The sequence below is a fragment of the Garra rufa genome, chromosome 2 (assembly GCF_049309525.1).
Source record: "Garra rufa chromosome 2, GarRuf1.0, whole genome shotgun sequence".
Taxonomy (NCBI): domain Eukaryota; kingdom Metazoa; phylum Chordata; class Actinopteri; order Cypriniformes; family Cyprinidae; genus Garra; species Garra rufa.
Window position 1 is genome coordinate 62,273,343 of NC_133362.1, and position 18,328 is coordinate 62,291,670.

The 18,328-nt window shown below is 38.3% G+C and overlaps 1 protein-coding gene across 1 annotated transcript in view; it reads left to right on the top strand.

Annotated features, from left to right (window-relative positions):
* The first annotated feature begins 1,772 nt into the window (after positions 1 to 1,772).
* LOC141325654 (uncharacterized) overlaps positions 1,773 to 18,328 on the top strand; it is a 246,712-nt gene continuing 230,156 nt past the window's right edge. Inside the window, exons 1-2 of the mRNA XM_073834419.1 lie at positions 1,773 to 1,948; positions 5,081 to 5,382. Of these exons, the coding sequence (XP_073690520.1) occupies positions 1,773 to 1,948; positions 5,081 to 5,382 (478 nt within the window). The remainder of the gene's footprint in view (positions 1,949 to 5,080; positions 5,383 to 18,328) is intronic.

Here is an 18,328-nt window from a genome sequence, read left to right on the forward strand (position 1 = left end):
GTAAATGTAGTCAGTCTGGATGACCACAGCGACACACAGGACCAGCTCAAACAAGTCTCCTGATCTTCATTTTCCTGCAGGTGTATTAAAGGTATTTTGTTTTCAAAACATTTAACTTCACTAAAATCAAAAAACTAATACAACATGTTTTTTTTTTCTGATAGATGTACTTCTAGTTAAAGTTTCTAATAAACAGTTTATTGTGTCTTGTATTTATTACCTAAACTTTTCACTGTTAATAAAAGAAGATATTGAGTGAACTGAATATGTTGGCATATTTTTGCCAATTTATCGAAACTGAAAAGTTAATAATGAATTAACCATATTCCTTTACACTGAAAAAATGTATTTAAAACCAAATTACCATTAAAAAATAAAAAAACATTACCACTGAAATAGAAAAGATCAAATACAGACCATATTATCATTTCCATCCAATCCTTACAGAGGATTTGTTCATTTTCAGTGTGGATCTGTTATTAATGACTTTTGTTTGTAAATGCATTTCAAAAACTGAAATTTTAATATTTTACTTGTTTATATTATAATCATATTTTAGCACAGATTATATAACAATTTAAAAAAGTAATAATACTCTGGGGAAATGTAAGTCATAATTCATTATAAATAAACTTCTGTAGTGGTAAATAGAAACTGACACAAATATATTTTTGTGTCCTCATTTGCCCTAATAGCAAAATAAAACTAAAAACCCAGACAGTGTTTCAGTAACTTTCCAAAAGAATAAATAAATAAACAAACAAACAAAATAACGAGATTGATTACAATAGTCAAAAGATTGATAGATCAAATTTGTCATCACACCCTCCTTGTAATAGTTAAACAGCAGCATGAACTAGTTTAATGTGAATTTAATGGCAAGGTTCATCAACATAAAACAAAGTGTTATAAATGTACATAAAAAATAGAGAGTAATATTAATAGATTTAAGAAGTAAGTAACTTTAGAAAAGCATCATGATATGGGTACGAAATTCTATTCTATATACAACATTTCTATGATATATTTGTGATTCTAGAGAGCAGTGAACCAATGGGACTTTTATTTTGCTCTGATGATGTGACGTCATAAATCTGCGCCTCGCTCCTCATCTGTTGTGAATCACCTGAAGAAAGGTTTGTGCTTTTAAAGTTTTTAAACCAATGGACATTGTTGCATCAATAAAGCGTTTTTACAAGCTATGTAAAATAAATGTAATGCTTTATTTAGTGTTACTGAAGACGTTAGCCTTTAATAACACAGAAGATGCGTCTCATTTCTCTCTCTATATCATGAATCAATTGTGTGATGATAAGAAGTGATGAGAGAAACTGAGAATCCGAATCATTTGAATCAAATCATTTGTGAAATGATTCAGTGATTCAATTCAGCGGCACGCGGACTACAAACGACAACAACAAACACAAACGAGTGAATCACAACCGACAATGATTTCATTAAAGTGTAGCATATTAGATACCATAAATAATTGAATTCCAAATATAGATCAAAATAGCCTATATATTTTATACCTTCAATATAAGTCTATTAATTTATTTATAATACTGAGTCTATTGAAGTCTATTAACTCTCTGACTGTCTTACTAGTGCACTGACTAGTGAACTAGGAGCTGATTGAGACGCACCCAGAGATTTAGTTCGTATTGATTTTTCTTTCTATTATTTATTCTCATCTTAAACAGGACAAAGTGTTCAAACACACAGAAAAACTCCTGGAGAATCAACAGAGATCCATGTAACACACTGTTAAGATGGCATTAATTAAAGAGGAGAATGAAGACATGAAGATTGAAGAAGCATTCAGAGTCAAACATGAAGATACTGAGGAACAAACAAACGTGGGGTTTATTAAAGAGGAGAGTAAAAACATATGGACTGAAGAAGCATTTAGAGTCAAACATGAAGATACTGAGGAACAAACAGGTTGGTTTTCATTCTCAAACCTGAAGTCACTACAGAAATGAATGATATTTATGAATAATATCACACAAGTGTAGAAATGTTTTGACATTTGAGAGAAGTTGAGATCACATACTAATGCTGCGTTCACACCGCCCAAACCGTCATGCGTCAGTTGCGGCAAGATTACATGTAAAGTCAATGGTTGAGTCCGTCAGAGGTCCGTCAGAGGCTCTGCGTTGCGTTGTGTCCGTTGGATCCGTCAACTTTTCAAGCGTTACCTGCGTTTCAAGCGTCAACGCAGCCAACGCAAGCAACGCAGAAGTTCAGCTAGTTGAACTTTTGACGGACTTAACGCACTTGACGCAGTGCGTCAACCAATGAGAGCGTCTCACTGTAGCGACGTCACCACACGTATTTTGAATGAAGCGGGAGCAGAAAAAATAACAACAAACAATTCTCTGCGATTGAAGACGGCTACAAACTTATTCTAGCCGTCTGCAATCGCAGAGAATTGTATGATCCGTCCTCGTTGTTGTATAAAGACAGGAATGTAAAGGAACTTGCTTGGATGAAGATCGCTGAAGAGATCGGGTTGTCAAATCTTTTCTCAACGTAATTATTTCCCATTTCGTTAGCTAGCAATACTTGTTCATGAGAGGATTCCAAAATGTCCAGTCCCAATAGTTTGCCATGGTTTATTCAGGGGAAGTGTGCAGAAAACTAGATGCGTTGGGTGCGTTGCCTGACGTTTGCGGTGTGAACGCACCAAAAAGCAAGCGTTGCCAGCTTCAACGTACATGCGTCAAACTAGATGCGTTAGGTGCGTTGCCTGACGCAGACAAAGTGTGCGGTGTGAACGCACCATAATGCTGCCTTCAAGTACAGCTGAGAAGATCTTACTTTAGCACTGGCCATTTGTTATTATGAGATTGTGCATTTAAGTTGTAACAATAATATGGAATTAGCCTAAACCAAAGTTATATTTTTTTCTGTAACATTAAACCTAGTATCTGCCTCTAAAATTAAAACCATTGATTTCTAGCACTTTGTCTACTTATGAAAAAGTAACAAAGCAAACCTTGAAATGTGAGTAATCATGTTTGGCTTCTGCTTGCTATCTACATTTGTTAATTTAATGTATTTGGTAAGCAAATAAACAAGTAAACACTTAGGTTACACCTAAATTAATCTGCATACAATTGAAAACAGCCTTTTTTATTTTCTCTATCCACATAAGCGTTTTCAGGCATTTTCCAAAAATTTTCTCATCCACACTGAAATGTCAGAAACGTTAAATTCGCCTTACTGTGCATGTGTGAAAACTCATAAAAGCTCTCTGAGACTATACAGATGGAACAGGTTACACTTTTTCATGCAGTTTTTCTAGTAAGATCATTTCATTTACCATTTTTTTGTAGAACAAGACAATGTAGGACATACAGAAAAACAGTACAAAAAACAGTGCTGTAAATATAAAGCAAGTCTGAAAAAAAAAAAAAAAATAAGCCAAAACAAAAGCACAAACATTGATGTTAAACTCTGATGTAATTATGTGAGGTGTAAGATTGTAATGTATAAGTTGCACAGCTCTATATCTTGTGTGCATATAAAGTAATTTAAAAATGGGATATAAGGAGGAAAATTAGAAAAAAGGAAAAAAAGAAGGAACAAAATATATTAAATATATAACCAGATAGATCTATATCTGTTGAAAATCAATATAATCAAGTAAATAAATAGATGACCACTGTTCAGGAGGCATCAGAGTGGAGCAGTAGGTCATACTTACACCAAGGTACTGTATTTTAACATATGAACAATAGAAACCAGTGGTTCTCAAACTGGGGTGTGTACACAAAAAACAAAAGGCAAAGATTTGGCATTAATTTAACTCTACCCCAACTTAAGGTGAAGGTGATGAGTTGGCTTAAGTTGGGCTCAGGTGGTTGTTCTGTGGTGTTTCCCATACATTGGTTAATTTGTGGCGACACAAATATCATTTAACATGACCACAATATCAAAACTGACCACCACAAATAGATTTTCCAAAAGGCTTTAACTTTGTTGAACAAACATGAGAACTGTACGTTTCAAAATCATTGTTTTATATCACTGTATCTCTGAAGGAAACCTTCAGAACATTCCAAGAGAACCTTCTTCAGAACATTTTCGATGTAATTTTCATTTTGTCTGTATGTAATGCCTGATAAAGCTACCAGTCTCAGATGGAACATGTGAGTTCTCTCGATCTGAGAGCCAAGTCTTATAGTTGAGCACAGCAGTGCTCTCCTCGCTCTCGAGAGTCGCCTATGAGTTCAACATTCCCAAAGTGAGCATCAAAGTTCCCTTCTCATCGTTTAGATAAGTTCTCCGCTCCCTGAAGCTGCGTAGGAGTAAATGCAAAGTCTTTAATAAAATCCTCAGGCAGGGTAACAGACAGGATTTTTCACTTTCAATTGGAAGTTTAAATTTAGTATTTTTTTTTATGTTTCCAGAGGCGTAATTATAATATTACTAATGTTTTTGACAGATATACTTTAAATCGAGTGATTTAATTTTTTTTAAATAAGATTTTTGAGAGATTAATGACCGTTTTCCACCGCTTCTCATCCTCTGACAGTCAGTTTTGGGGTGTTTTCCACTTAAAAGGTCAGTGTAACAGCCAACTTGTAGTATTGGCTAACATAATTGCCCCCTTCATAAAACCTCAGAAGTAATTATTGTGTGATGAATTTTCCATCTGTCGGTTGAGTGCGGAGTTTGTCCCCTTTCTTTTTCGTAGTCTCTTTCTAAATTTGTTGAATTTTATTCCCTGGGAGACATAAAAATGGTATATAATAATTGAGATCGGTCTGTATAGATTTCCTAGATTTAATTAATTGTATAACAGCCAACTTAATCTGGACACCTTAGTATAGGATCTAGCATACATGCATTACATATCTACATGTTGTGATGTTAATTGCTTTGTGCCATTAAACTGGGGTTAACTTTTATCTTTTTGTTTTTCCACCTTAGATCTAACAGCGCTGAAAGAGGAGAGAGAAGATCTAAATGAAACTGAAGAGAAAGATCAGTTTGAGAATCTTCATGATTTCGTATCTGGAGAAAAGTCTTTTTGTTCCTTAGAGTCTGAAAAGACTTCTAAACAAAAAAGTGCTCAGAAGACTGGAACTAGGAGTATTTTCACTTGCTATCAGTGTGGAAAGAGTTTCAAAGAAAGAGGACACCTTAAAAGGCACATGAGGATTCACACCGGAGAGAAGCCTTACTCTTGCAAGCAGTGTGGAAAGAGTTTCCAACAAGGACACCTTAAAATGCACATGAGAATTCACACTGGAGAGAAGCCTTACTCATGCAAACAGTGTGGAAAGAGTTTCACTGAAAAAGGAAAACTTAACAGACACATGAGAATTCACACTGAAGATAAGCCTTACACATGCAGCCAGTGTGGAAAGGGTTTCAATCGTAAAGAATGCCTTAACATTCACATGAGAGTTCACATGAGGCAACAAGGACAACTTGAAAGTCACATAAAAATTTACAATAGAGAAAAGCCTCACAGATCCCCTCAGTCTGGAAAGAGTTGCAGTGAAAGTGGAAACCTTGAAGTTCACCAGAATGTTCACATTACAGGGAGCCTTTTTACCTGCCAACAGTGTGAAAAGAGTTTCACTCGTAAACTATACCTTTACATTCACATGAGAGTTCACTCTGGAGAGAAGCCTTACACATGCAAACAGTGTGGAAACCGTTTCAGTCAAAAAGGAAGCCTTAACAGGCACATGAAGATTCACAATAAAGAGAAGTCTAACAGATCCCCTTATCATGGACAGAGTTTCAAACAAAATGTCTAGAATGGACATTTCCGGTCCTTGATTCTGATTGGCCACAATCAAAGCTGTTGTAAATTACTCTACAGACTTACACCTCTTTGTTTCTTAGCAACCACATTGTTGCAAGAATCTGCAAAATTGTTCCCTTGTCAAAACAATCCGAAAGGATTCCAATAAGAATCCTATACAGGGCTCCTACAATTATATAAATTCTAATTCACTTTTTAAAGCAATGTGTTTTGTCCATGGTACACTTTACTGTGTCAACTAGCTCTATTGTGTTGGACTGAGCTTAATGCATAAACGTGCAAGGAATAATATGGACTATAGACAATGTGTTTGCTCTGTCTACAATGTAAGAACTTCACATTTGTATATCAAGAATTGGAAGGAGAGCTCACAGGAAGTGCACTGTTTTTTGATTGAAGCCCAATAAAGGACACTGTTAGCAATTTAACATCAGTGTGCATGAATTTAATTTGCACACACCAGTTACTTGCTCACTTCTACCACCTACATTGGCAGCTTTGTGGAAGGCTGTAATAATTAGTTTTGGAACCAATTAGGAATGGTCTTATAGGATTGTCTTATAGGACAAGGCATAAATATGCTGCATGATCATTTCTACAGGATTTTAAAGGGATCCAATTTCATCTTAATTTTTGAAGGATTGTACTTAGTCATTGCATCTATTACAAATGTTTTGCAGTTTACTTAAACTCACCTTGAGTGAGTTAAGTGCAATAATTCAAAGAACCTAATAAGATTGATGAAACAAAAGACAAATCAATTAATGTTCTGTTTTAATGTCAATAGTGATTTAATTTAGTCTTTCTTTCACAAGTTCACTCTTACGGATCATAAACTGAGTGAAAGGTTATGCGTATCTGGCATGTTGTCCGGGAGCGGGCTCACTCGGCAGTAATTCCCGAGCCCGGGCTGAAGGTGAGGAGACGGTGTGGTGGAACATTGCTGAAAAAAGGGGGAGGAAGAAGTAGGTCTGCTTTGGTTATTTACAGGGATTCTTTCTCGTGCTGATTGGATAGGGAGTGTGATTACTGATGATGAATTGGCTGTGTTAATTATCCGTGTGAGCTCTTCCCAAAAATCCTGAAACCGAAAGCCAGGATAAACATGGCATCTAGGGTACGGGCGATGTGGATGGACTGGTAGACTTTACAGAGAGTGTAGATGCAAATGTTTAGAATTTTTAGGGTTATAAGTTGGCGGGTGTCTGGGCCAGTAGGATGGGTTTTTTGGATTCCTGGAAAAAATTGGATCCCGCTTAGGTACCCTTTGATAGACCTTTTTCACAGAAACCGGAAATACGCAATCGCAGGGTATGCAGACTTCCTGTGTAATGTCAACACAGCAGAAAGCCGGGTAATTTAAAATTAAAATGGAGAGAGTCTAAACAACTTCCCTCGCTGGTTTGCCAAAAATAACTTTTGCCGACCTGATAAGAGTCGTGGAGGAAAACTCCGTCACAAAGAGGAACAAATTGGATAAAGGATATACATTTTTCCACTAAGAGTTTATCCGGGACGTTCTAAAACGCTTAACATGGCTTAACGTACGTAAAAAACGACCAGGAAACCCCAAATTTCTGTCATACCTTACTTGGAACAAACACTAACTACTATCAAAAGAAAGAGCCCTTATCCCACAGATAAAGTGCATAATATCACGTTAAGCGTTTTCTCCCCCATAGAATCCCATTATAAGGAAACCGCTTGGTTTAACTTACCTTAACAGCGACCAGGGAAGACCAAACTTCTGTTAAATTTCACTTATAATAAACACTTTCTGTTCTCAAAAGAACGAGCTCTCATTCAGCATATAAAGTGATCGCCCCCCATAGAAGTCCATTATACAAAAAAAAAAAAAGGCTTAACGTGGCTTAAAATTTTACTTATAATAAACACTTTCTGCGGTCAAAAGAATGAGCTCTTATTCAGCATATAAAGTGAATAATATAAAGTGAATAATATCTCGCTTTTCTCCCTATAGAACTCCATTAAGGAAAAAGCTTAACATAGTTTGGTTTTCCCTGGTCGCTGTTGAGGTACGTAAACCACGTTAAGCTGTTTATAATGGGCTTCTATGGGGGAGAAAACGCTTAACATGATATTATTCACTTTATCTGTGGAATAAGGGCTCGTTCTTTTGATAGTAGTTAATGTTTGTTCCACGTAAGGTTTGACAGAAATTTGGGGTTTCCTGGTCGTTTTTTACATACATTAAGCCACGTTAAGCGTTTTTCACGTTGTTTAGCTGGTTACCGGCATACCGGGGCGGAAATAAGTTTACACAGCAATTACGTATTTCCGGTGCAAAATACGGAAGTTGTGAGAAAGGTCTATTGAGCCAAGTTGGAGGTTTGGATGATGTTTAGGAAAGATATGAATGTGGTAATCGATAGCAGGGAAAAATTTGTAAGCTGAGTGAAATGTTTTATAACATTCCATGCGGTTAGGTAAGACTGAAGGGTCCTGGGGTAGACGCCTTGAAGAATGGAAATAAGAAAAGCTTCTAGGAGAGGGGGTGGGGGTGTCAGGGGTATCCATGAGGTGTGGGACATAGCTGGTAGATTTTGGCTGGGAAGGTTCAGCAGATGGGTTTATGAAGGGGCAGGTGATGGTGGAGTGGGAGATGGAGATGAGCAATTCCACGCAAATGTCAACCTTACCATGAAAAAATAAAGTTTATACAAAAATAACAAAACCCAGTTTAAGTTTTGCATTTAGGTCTGTATTTAGCTGCATCAACGTGCTTTAATAGAAATTTGAAGGAAATAGCTATTTTTTCTACCACATATGATGGGTGCACCTATTGTAAAATTACAATTTCATTTGACTGTATTTCATGGTTTCAAATGAGAGATTAAAGACGGCCAATTTTTTTTTTATGTCAATAGTAAGTATTTTGTAGAAAGATGGAGGCCTGTATGAAAAGTAAATAAACTCACTTTGTCTAAACAGCAATGATTTTTGGATTTATAAGGGCTAGATGTATGACGTCAGGACGCTTCAGCGTTGTGTCACGTCCGTAACGTTTTAAAGATTAAGTTTATTTCATTTAGTAATTACTAATGCAATTAACTTGAAACTTTCTGTAAAAAGCCAATTTATGGCCATGATTATTATGATCAACAGCCCATCTCAATTCTTTGCTCTTATCAGCCAAAATAATGCGTTACGGACGTGACTCTTATGCTTCATATTAATTCATATGCATTCTGGCACACAAGTTGATGCCTGATAGCCTGTGTATTTCTATACTACTGTTACCTGTTTGAGGTTTTTCCTATCATTAAATTTTAGAAATTAATTCATTCTAAAATTTCAGAAATTGCATTCTCAACTAAAAACAGCACGGAGATAGACTGATTTTACTATGCGGGACAGAAATGCACAGGCGGACTAAAGGAAAAAATCGTCAAAACTATTTGAAATGTCTTAGAATTTCCATTGTCAGTATTATCTTATTTAAACATTTTATGTATTCAAATAACTTGTGTCGCTATCTGCGCTGCATTCATGCAGAGAGCAAGATTTTGCGGGTTCTGCGCGCATGCTGCTGAGTGAGCAAGAGATGTGCTGTGGGGTTTCTCATATTTGTCTAAATATTATTTTCGTCATTACAAATCTTGTTTGGTTTTATTGTCATTGCATGTTAAAAATAATTCACTGTTTTATGCAGATGCAAATTGCTAGATTGCGAATAAGATTAGGTGTTCCCATTTTATAAATATTTGTAGAAAATATATTCAGCATATTTAATAAACCTGTTTTGTGTCTTTATTATTTAATGCATAAGCGATTTATTAAAACAAGTTTATGCTGCGACATCTGCGTAATCTTGATTAACAGCAAAAAATGATCAACGAATTGGAGCGGCTTCGGCCCATAAGATCATTTTAAAACGTCAAATATATCCTTCAATTTGCAGGTTATAACTGCGTTTGTCTCGGATGTAGACTTGTGAAGATTTATTTTAATGCGGATCCCACACTCTAGCATTAACCTCATTTAAATATGTTATTACTGATATTTAAGTGTTTGTGCGGAAAACTAATGCACATGCATGACAGGGAGGTGCCTGCGTGGTCACTTTTTTCTGATAAAGCATTTTTTCTGATTATGAAACAACTTAAAATAATAATAATTAAAAAAAAAATAAAAGACTCAAAATTGGGGTGCATCTGCCTCATATACCTACATGAGAAATACAACTAAAGAAAGTAAAGTTTAATTGGTATTAAAAACATAAACGAAAACTGAATTGAAATTGATATTTTATGCTTTGTGAATTCTCCCTTCAGTAGATGTGCTCGTTTGCGCATATTGCTTCTTATCAGCGCATGTTTACTTCGTTGCTGATGACTAATCTGCTATGACAGTTTCAGGCTTACCATATACAATTTTAGAAATAAATTAATTCTAATAACATTTTAAAAATCACATTCTCAGCGAGAACTTCGTGGATATTTTTGCTGTCCGGGTATAAATATGCACAGGCGGACAGTACATTTTTTTTTAAGTCATATAATGTGCATTGCACTGAAAAAAGTATATCTAAGAATTTGTAGTTATGACATAATTAAGCCTTTGATGATAACAATAAAAAACATTGTTTGTCTCCTGACATGAATATATCATGTTGTGAATTATTCTACATTTGTTAAAATCACTAGTCATTTTGTTTTTTGTCCTCAACAAGCTGTATGTAAGTGGCTCAACAAATCTTATTGTGCAGACCCACACAACAAACAATTTGCTCGTTGTATTTACTGCGCCGCGCGTGGTGCATTCTGGGTATTTCGCGCCAACCGTCGTCCGGCACTGTCGAAAGCAGCAGCCACTGGAAAGCGGGAGACTGAACTTTAAGGTAAGAATTACGTTAATTTTAATAATATAGTTGGTAAATTTCTACAGTCTTTCAGGTTTTATATTGTTGTAGAAATGAATAATCAAGACAGATACAAATCAAGAGAGATTTGTAATTATGACTTTGTGTGTGCCTGGAAACTAATGTTAGCAAATTTTAAAATACTGGCTTCAAATGTATTTCACATTTGCTCACATTTGCAAGTGACAGTAATTTAAAGTAAGCAGGGATGGTTTTTTTTTTTTTTGTAGATATTTTTTTTTATTTTTTTTGTATATTTTTTTATATGTCAAGTGCAGGTCTTTCTTCTTAAATTTACGTGTATTTATTTATATGTTGAGAGTAGGACCTGAGCGATATCATGTGAGGTGGTGTTCGTTCTTGCGCGCGCTGAAACAAACTGGGTAACGTTACCCGGCTGGTTTGCTGCCAAAGATGTAGGCGAGTTCGCTTCCATTCAAATATATGGAATATGGAATCAAATAGCCACCAAGCTAGGATGAGCAGCTTCCCATATCAAAAGAGGGTTAATTATAATTTTGTGAGGTCTTACATTTGGGGACAGAAAGACGAGAATCGCGATAGGGCTGGATAAATCTAATAGGCAATGATGTCATTGAATAAATATGCACACTGCATGTTTTAAAGACTAATGCTGCAGGGATGTCTTTATATGAATGTATCTGAAGGGAACCGACTGTCCTCAGAAACGTGTTGTTGGCATTTTCATTTCATGTCTGATAAAACTGCGTTAAAGCTGCTTTGCTTACAGCCGTTACAAGGGAAACCGTAATATTTCAGCGCTCCTAAAGCGCCCCCTAGTGACAGAGCATGAATTTGCACGTCCAAATTTTCAGCTGTTTTTTGTCAGATTATTGTAAATATCCACCAATGTTTTTATGCAGCAAACAGAGTTCTAAGTGAAGTTAAAGAAGTTAATGTGCTTTCTAAAAATCTAAACAATTAAGACAATTATATTTATGTTTTAAATAAATATAAAGCATTATATGCTTGATTTATCCCTTTTAATGGTACAAAGGCTGAAATGCTATTGTACTGTATAAGATTTTTTGCTTTTGTGAAAACATGTATCTGAATTGTAAATCATGTCATTTTATGGTCTAATATGTTACCATACATCGCCCAACCCCGCTCATACTGGGCTGCGTTTCCCAAAAGCATTGTAAGCTTAAGTTGATCGTAGCTCCATTGGATTCAATGGGTCTACGATGTACTTAAGCTTACGATGCTTTTGGGAAACGCAGCCCTGTTCATTTAACTTGTGCAGCTCTTAAAAAGGGTCATAAATGGATATTTAAAAATTCTTTAGATACACTGTAAATAGTGAAATAAAATTAATTCATTGATATTTGATAATATTTGTTAATTTAAAAAAAATTTGATTGAGACTATAGACTCTTATCTAATTTACTATATTAAAAAAAGTTTTCTTTTAGTTCACCGTGAAATAAGCGCAGGAAGTTTGTTTGTTGTTGTCTTTGTTCGTTTCCCTTAGTTTGGCACCACACACATAACTACTTATGCTCTTACATATATCCAATTTGAGTTTAAGTTAAACTTGGATATTCACTTGGCTTATATAGTAAGATATATTTGAAATATCCATGCATCTTGTTTTATTAGAAATCTGCTGCATTTGGAGTCTTACAGTTTTAGTGGTCAGTTACTAACTATGTCATTGTTTCCTTACCAGGTGATTTGATTGTGTCAAGCACACTGGATGAAGGTATGTAAAAACAATTGCAATTGTTGTGGGGAAGGTGGGCAAATGTTAGATTGTATCAATTAATTTCAATTCAATTCAAGTTTATTTGTATAGCGCTTTTTACAATACAAATTGTTGCAGAGCAGCAATTAACAGTTTTAGGCTACTACAATATATTTAGTAGCTTATTAGTGGTGAATACTGTATGTTGAGTCGATGTACATATGATATAAATATTAAAATCAGTAACTGTGTAATCAACCAGATGATGAACACTAATTGCAATGGTTATGTGCTGTGATCGACTTGTAGGAAAATTATGTAGTGCTGTATGTTGTTTCAAGGCTGGCATCATCTGCGGTCCTCTGAGGGGTTGGCATCATCTCTTCTTCTGAATCCGGGCTGAATCTTGTGTAAACCCTAGTTACCACGGGATGGAAATCCCGTGGCAGAGACAGAGAAACAAAGAAATAATTAGCGTAGCTGCTGTTCCAACTTCCGACCAAACAAAAATGATGTGTTTAGCCCAAGCTGAAGAATATTAATGTGCATTTGATCAGATGTAACTGAAATTACAGCGTTATGAGATACATTATGTGAATGCTTCTTTAATCAGTCTTTAATCTAGATTTAAACATAGAGAGTGTGTCTGAACCCCGAACGTTATCAGGAAGGCTATTCCAGAGTTTGGGAGCCAAATGAGAAAAGGCTCTCCCTCCTTTCACGAGTTCCCACTTACATATAATTAGCTGGAGTATGTAAGCATGTTTGGCGTGCTGTCCGGGGAAGGGCTCCGAGCTCGGGAATGGCCCGAACCTAGAGTACCCCCCAATAAGCAATGTAGGACAGCCGCCAGCAGAGGACCCCCCAAAGCGCTGAGATCTGGCGGGGGCCGTTGTTTGGGAGAAGATGTTTGGTTAGCTGGCCGGGGGAGCCTTTCGTACTCTGATGGGAGAGGTTTTTGTATCAGGTCGAAAGGCTCTACCGGCTGCTAGTATGGATTACGGGATTTAGGGCGTCCGGTCGGGAGAGCTCAACCGATACTCAACGGGATGTGCACAGCGTTGGAACGGGTGAGCCCTACCGGCCGAAGGAGGAGCAGCGTGGTTGGGGCCCGATCAGGAGAACCCGGGTTGCCTTGGCCGGAGCAGCTTACGATGTTGGCATTAGGGCTCTACTGGTCGATCGGCCCCTATTGGTGCTGACCGAGAGGACCCATGAAGCCTCCGACGGGAGATCAAGACTCAGAACGTCAGACAAGTGGGTCTTCTTGGTTTGGCAGGTAAAAAGGTTTTGGGACGCCTGGTGCGGGCGACTCTCGCGACATACGATGGGAGACCAATGCAAACGGCATCGCATGGATAAGTCTCGCTTGCAGGCGCCAAGTAAGTAACCCGACCGGGAGAACTCTGCCGACGTCCGACGGGAGACCAAGGCTCGCGACATCGGACGGGTATGCCTCGCCGGCCGGGAGGGCAGAAAGGAAAACCCGACTGGGAGGGCTCTCGCCAAGCATACGAGGGGAGATCAGGACTCAGAACCTCGAATGGGTAAGCCTCGCCAGGTGGGGGGAAAAGATGTGAAGTTGGCCTGAAGGGGCTCAGATAGTGTCCGGCGGGAGGCGGAGACTTGTGGAGTCGGACGGATGAGTCTCGCCGACCGTCGGACGGAACGGAAAAATTGCAAGGTCGGTTTGGCTCTCGCAGCGTCCGATAGGAGACCAATGCTCACGGCATCGGACGGGTAGGCCCCGCCGACTGTAGGGAAGAAAAGTGCAGTTGACCGGGCGGGGGCCCCTTGCAGCGTCCGACGGGAGACCAATGCTCACGGCATCGGACGGGTAGGCCCCGCCGACTGTGGTGTCGAAAAGGTTAGGTGTCCGACCTGGGGGCCCCTGCGCATCGGACGGGAGACCAATGCTCACGGCATCGGACGGGTGGGCCCCGCAGGACGTGGGACGGAAAGGTAAGTTGTGGTCGGGGGCTCCTTGGGTGTCTGACGGGAGGCCAATGCTCACGGCATCAGACGGGAATACCTCGGCGACCGTAGTGAGGAAAAGGTCAGGGATGGAAATTTTTTTTTTTTTTTTTTTTTTTTTTTGGTAGTTGAAGGAAAACATTTACGAGCGGAAAGGCTCTCGCAGGGTCTGACGTGAGTTTAATACTCGCGGCTTCAGACAGGTACGTTGCGCCGGTAGTTGAGAGTCGAAAGAGAAACCGGGACGCTCTAGCAGCATCTGACAGGGAGTTCGATACTCAATTTGAGTTGTCTAAAAAGGGGTAGATGCTTTGAGGATTACTTTACGTAAAATGTTTGCCAAATCCAAAAGCCGCTTCTGATAACGTCAGAAAATCTTGGTGCTGCTTGCATCTGAAAGTTAGGTATATGACATAGGCTTCTTGTGTTAACGTACCCTAAATAAGTGCCATGGTTCTGGATGGATGGCATAGCTTTAAAAGCTGAGGTGATGTCGACTTTTGCCAGTGTGAAGACCCATGATTTAACGAATTGGTTGCACGATCAATGTCCTACTATTGTGAGAGAATTCGTGAAGAGGATTTTTTTTTTTTTTTTTTTAATGCGGAGTTATGCGGAGCTGACAGATAGACTGGAGGGCATTTCGTACCCAAGAATTATGCTAGTAGCCACTTCGATTGGCTAATGTGAAACCCTCGTTTAATTCATGCCACCTACGGGGGAAATGCTGGTTATTTGTGAAATGACTGAATGTAATGATAAATTCGGAGGAGTGCTAGCTTTGATGTCCGCATCCAAGGATTTGCAATTCCAACAAGTCTGTTGTAAAGAAATAGCCAAATATTAAAGATTAAGTGGTAATTTCAATTGAATGTGATTTAGTCAAACGAAAATGAAATTGCACGGTGACATGTAAAAACAATCGTCAGCTCATTGGTGCTCTACGGTCTGCTACAGGAATTGGAGGCCAGCTGGCTTGATCTGTGGGCCACGGGATGGGAGTCTGGAAGAACCCGTGTAGCCTGCATTGCTAGCAGAGGCAGCATCACAGTAGTGTTTGCTACAGGAGCTGGAGGCCGCGTCATTCCATAGACTTACATTCATATGTGAATGGATAAGACTGGAAGCACGATCTTGCACGAGAAATTGCTGCATTCTTAAGTTCAAGCTTTGTGAACTTAGAATAAAAACACATTTAAAACCGCGTGCTGTGGGAAGGTGGGGCGGGTAGATTGTATGTTGCAGTATGGTAGTGTTACCAATTGGACAAATTGTTACCAGATTTTGCAACTTCTCAGATTACCTTAGTGACGTCTTTTCCAAAGCACATAGCAACATATTTAGTAGGGCTGGGTAAAAAATATTGATTCTCCTATTTTAATCGATCTTCAGTTGAATGCAACTATATCCATTCGGGAGATCCCCGAATCTATTCTTAATGCAGGTGCTTCACGTAAGAGGATATGAATATTCACCTCTCGTCCTGAAGGTGTCACTAGTGTTCCTGCTGAGAGAGTTTTCTCAACCGCTGGTGATCTAATCACAGCGCAAAGGAGCTGCCTTAGATCAGATCAGAACATGTTGATCAGCTGCTTCTTTTGCAGAAAAATGATTAGGCTGTAATTAAGAACTGTTAGTTTTATGGACAGTTAGAATGTTTTGTATAAGCAGACAAAGGCTTTATGATGGGCCTGTTTTGAGTGTTTTGAATTTAGAAAAAAGTTTTATTTCTTAAACATGTTTGAAGTTCTTAATGGATTTCACTGTTGCGCATTTACAGGTTTTTTTTTTTTTTTTTTTTTTTTAACAGTAATGTGCATTTTGCAGTTTGTTTACATGGTGTACAATGGATGCACATATTTATGACTTCTTGTTACAGTGTTCATTTAAAATAAAAGTCGTTTAAAATAACAACTGTGTGCCCCTATTATTAATGTGGATGTGTATTTCAGTAATAAACTTAAGTAGGAGAGTTTCAGTTACCAACATTTATATCAAAATATCACATGTCTGCAAAACTAACATTTTAAATGAAATAGATATCAAAACGAATCAAACCATAAAAATAAGAATCGAATCGCCAAATTGGTGACAATACCCAGCCCTAATATTTAGTGAAATATCCTATAATTGTAAAAAATTTAGCAACTTCAGGCATGCTTTGAAAATAAGATGCTAAAAAGACATTTTCCTCTTAACCATGCAAAGTAATAAGTGTTGAAAAGCTAGCCTAGTGGCACATCCGCTAGAGACTTGGAGAGAGGTGCTTGCAATATGCACATCACGAGTGCTTAGTTGCACTTGCTCTGTTTATTTATTTATTTATTTTTATTTTAATATTTATTTATAGTCATTTAGGCAAACACTTATTTCTTGAAAATCGATCTTTTGTCAGATTATGAGTGAAATGTGTAATTTAAAATTAAAAATAAAAATAATATTAATTCAGAAACTGAGTAATTTGTTGTGTTTTACGGAGTTTCTTCAATCCTAGGTACAAAAATTACATTGACATCATTTTATGTCACATCGTTTAAAAGCCTTTAGCAAAAAATGACCTACCTTTGCAACTGTTTCTAAAATTTATTTGCAACATGACCTGTGTCTCTAGCGGAGACGTCTTCAGGCTATAGTGTCTGCTACGAGAGCTGCATTCGATGCTGTGGCCGGGAGAGCCACGTTAAATGGTTGAGCCAAAGCGGGCAGTGAGTGGCTTTGGTGCGATGAGCTCTGGGGCGCGGCCCAGGCTCGTTGAAGGCCTGCCGGTGAGACCCAGTGCACGAGCCGGGTCTAATGCGGGGCGGTGGTGGTATCGAACGAGGGGAGTACGGGGCTTTGCGAGTTTGCTGGAAATATTGGCTGCCCTGCTGGAGTGGATTTAAGAGTGAGGTTGGCTGATTGAAGGGAAACGAATAACTAAGATCGTACGGATTCACTTTGTTTATCCTCCGCGAGGACGGTGCGTCGGAATTGATCAGCGTTTGCCTCAGGCATTAAAAACGATCCACTTTCCGATCGGAGGAATTGTTGGCCCGGCCGGATGACAAGAGGATGCCGGGGAAGAAGTTTGGAAGTGACGCCGGTGGGGGCGAGATTACGTTTTAAGGGCTTTGGTGAGAGCGTGTGTGGCTGGTCAAGCAGAGACCGCGATGAATCCTGTAAATCCTGGGAAAGATCTGTGATGTCATGGCAAAAGGTGCAAACCGAATGCTGATAATCCGTCAAATGGGTAGAGGTGAGTCGGCTGTATTTATGCATGATGTAGATTGGCTTGAGTGAGTTCCAGCTGTGTTAATTAGGCTAAGTATCTGACGTGCTCCTCCCGAACTTTGCTTTAAGAAGCATCATTTAGTGGACTTTGCTATCTTAGGTACTACCAAAAGTCCAGAGTTTTGCGACCTTAGGGAGCGTGAGGGATTGTAGCGTAGTAGGAGACTAGTTAGGTATGCAGGAGCTAAACAATTAAGGGCCTTATAGGTAAGAAGTAATATTTTGTAAGTGATACGGAACCTAATAGGTAGCCAGTGTAGAGACTGTAAAATTGGGGTAATATGATCATATTTTCTTGATCTGGTAAGGACTCTAGCAGCTGCATTTTGGACTACCTGTAGCTTATTTATTGAAGAAGCAGGACAACCACCTAGTAGTGCATTACAATAGTCCAGTCTAGACGTCATGAATGCATGAACTAACTTTTCTGCATCAGAAACAGGTAACATGTTCCGTAGCTTAGCAATGTTTCTAAGATGGAAGAATGCTGTTTTTGTAACATAGGAAATATGATTTTCAAAAGACAGGTTGCTGTCTAATATAACACCCAGATTTTTGACTGTAGAGGAAATAACAGTACATCCACCTAGTTGCAGTTTAAGAGATTCTGTGTACTGTTTTTTGGTCCAATAAGTAATATCTCAGTCTTATCTGAATTTAACAGTAGAAAATTATTGGTCATCCAGTCTTTCACATTTTTAACACA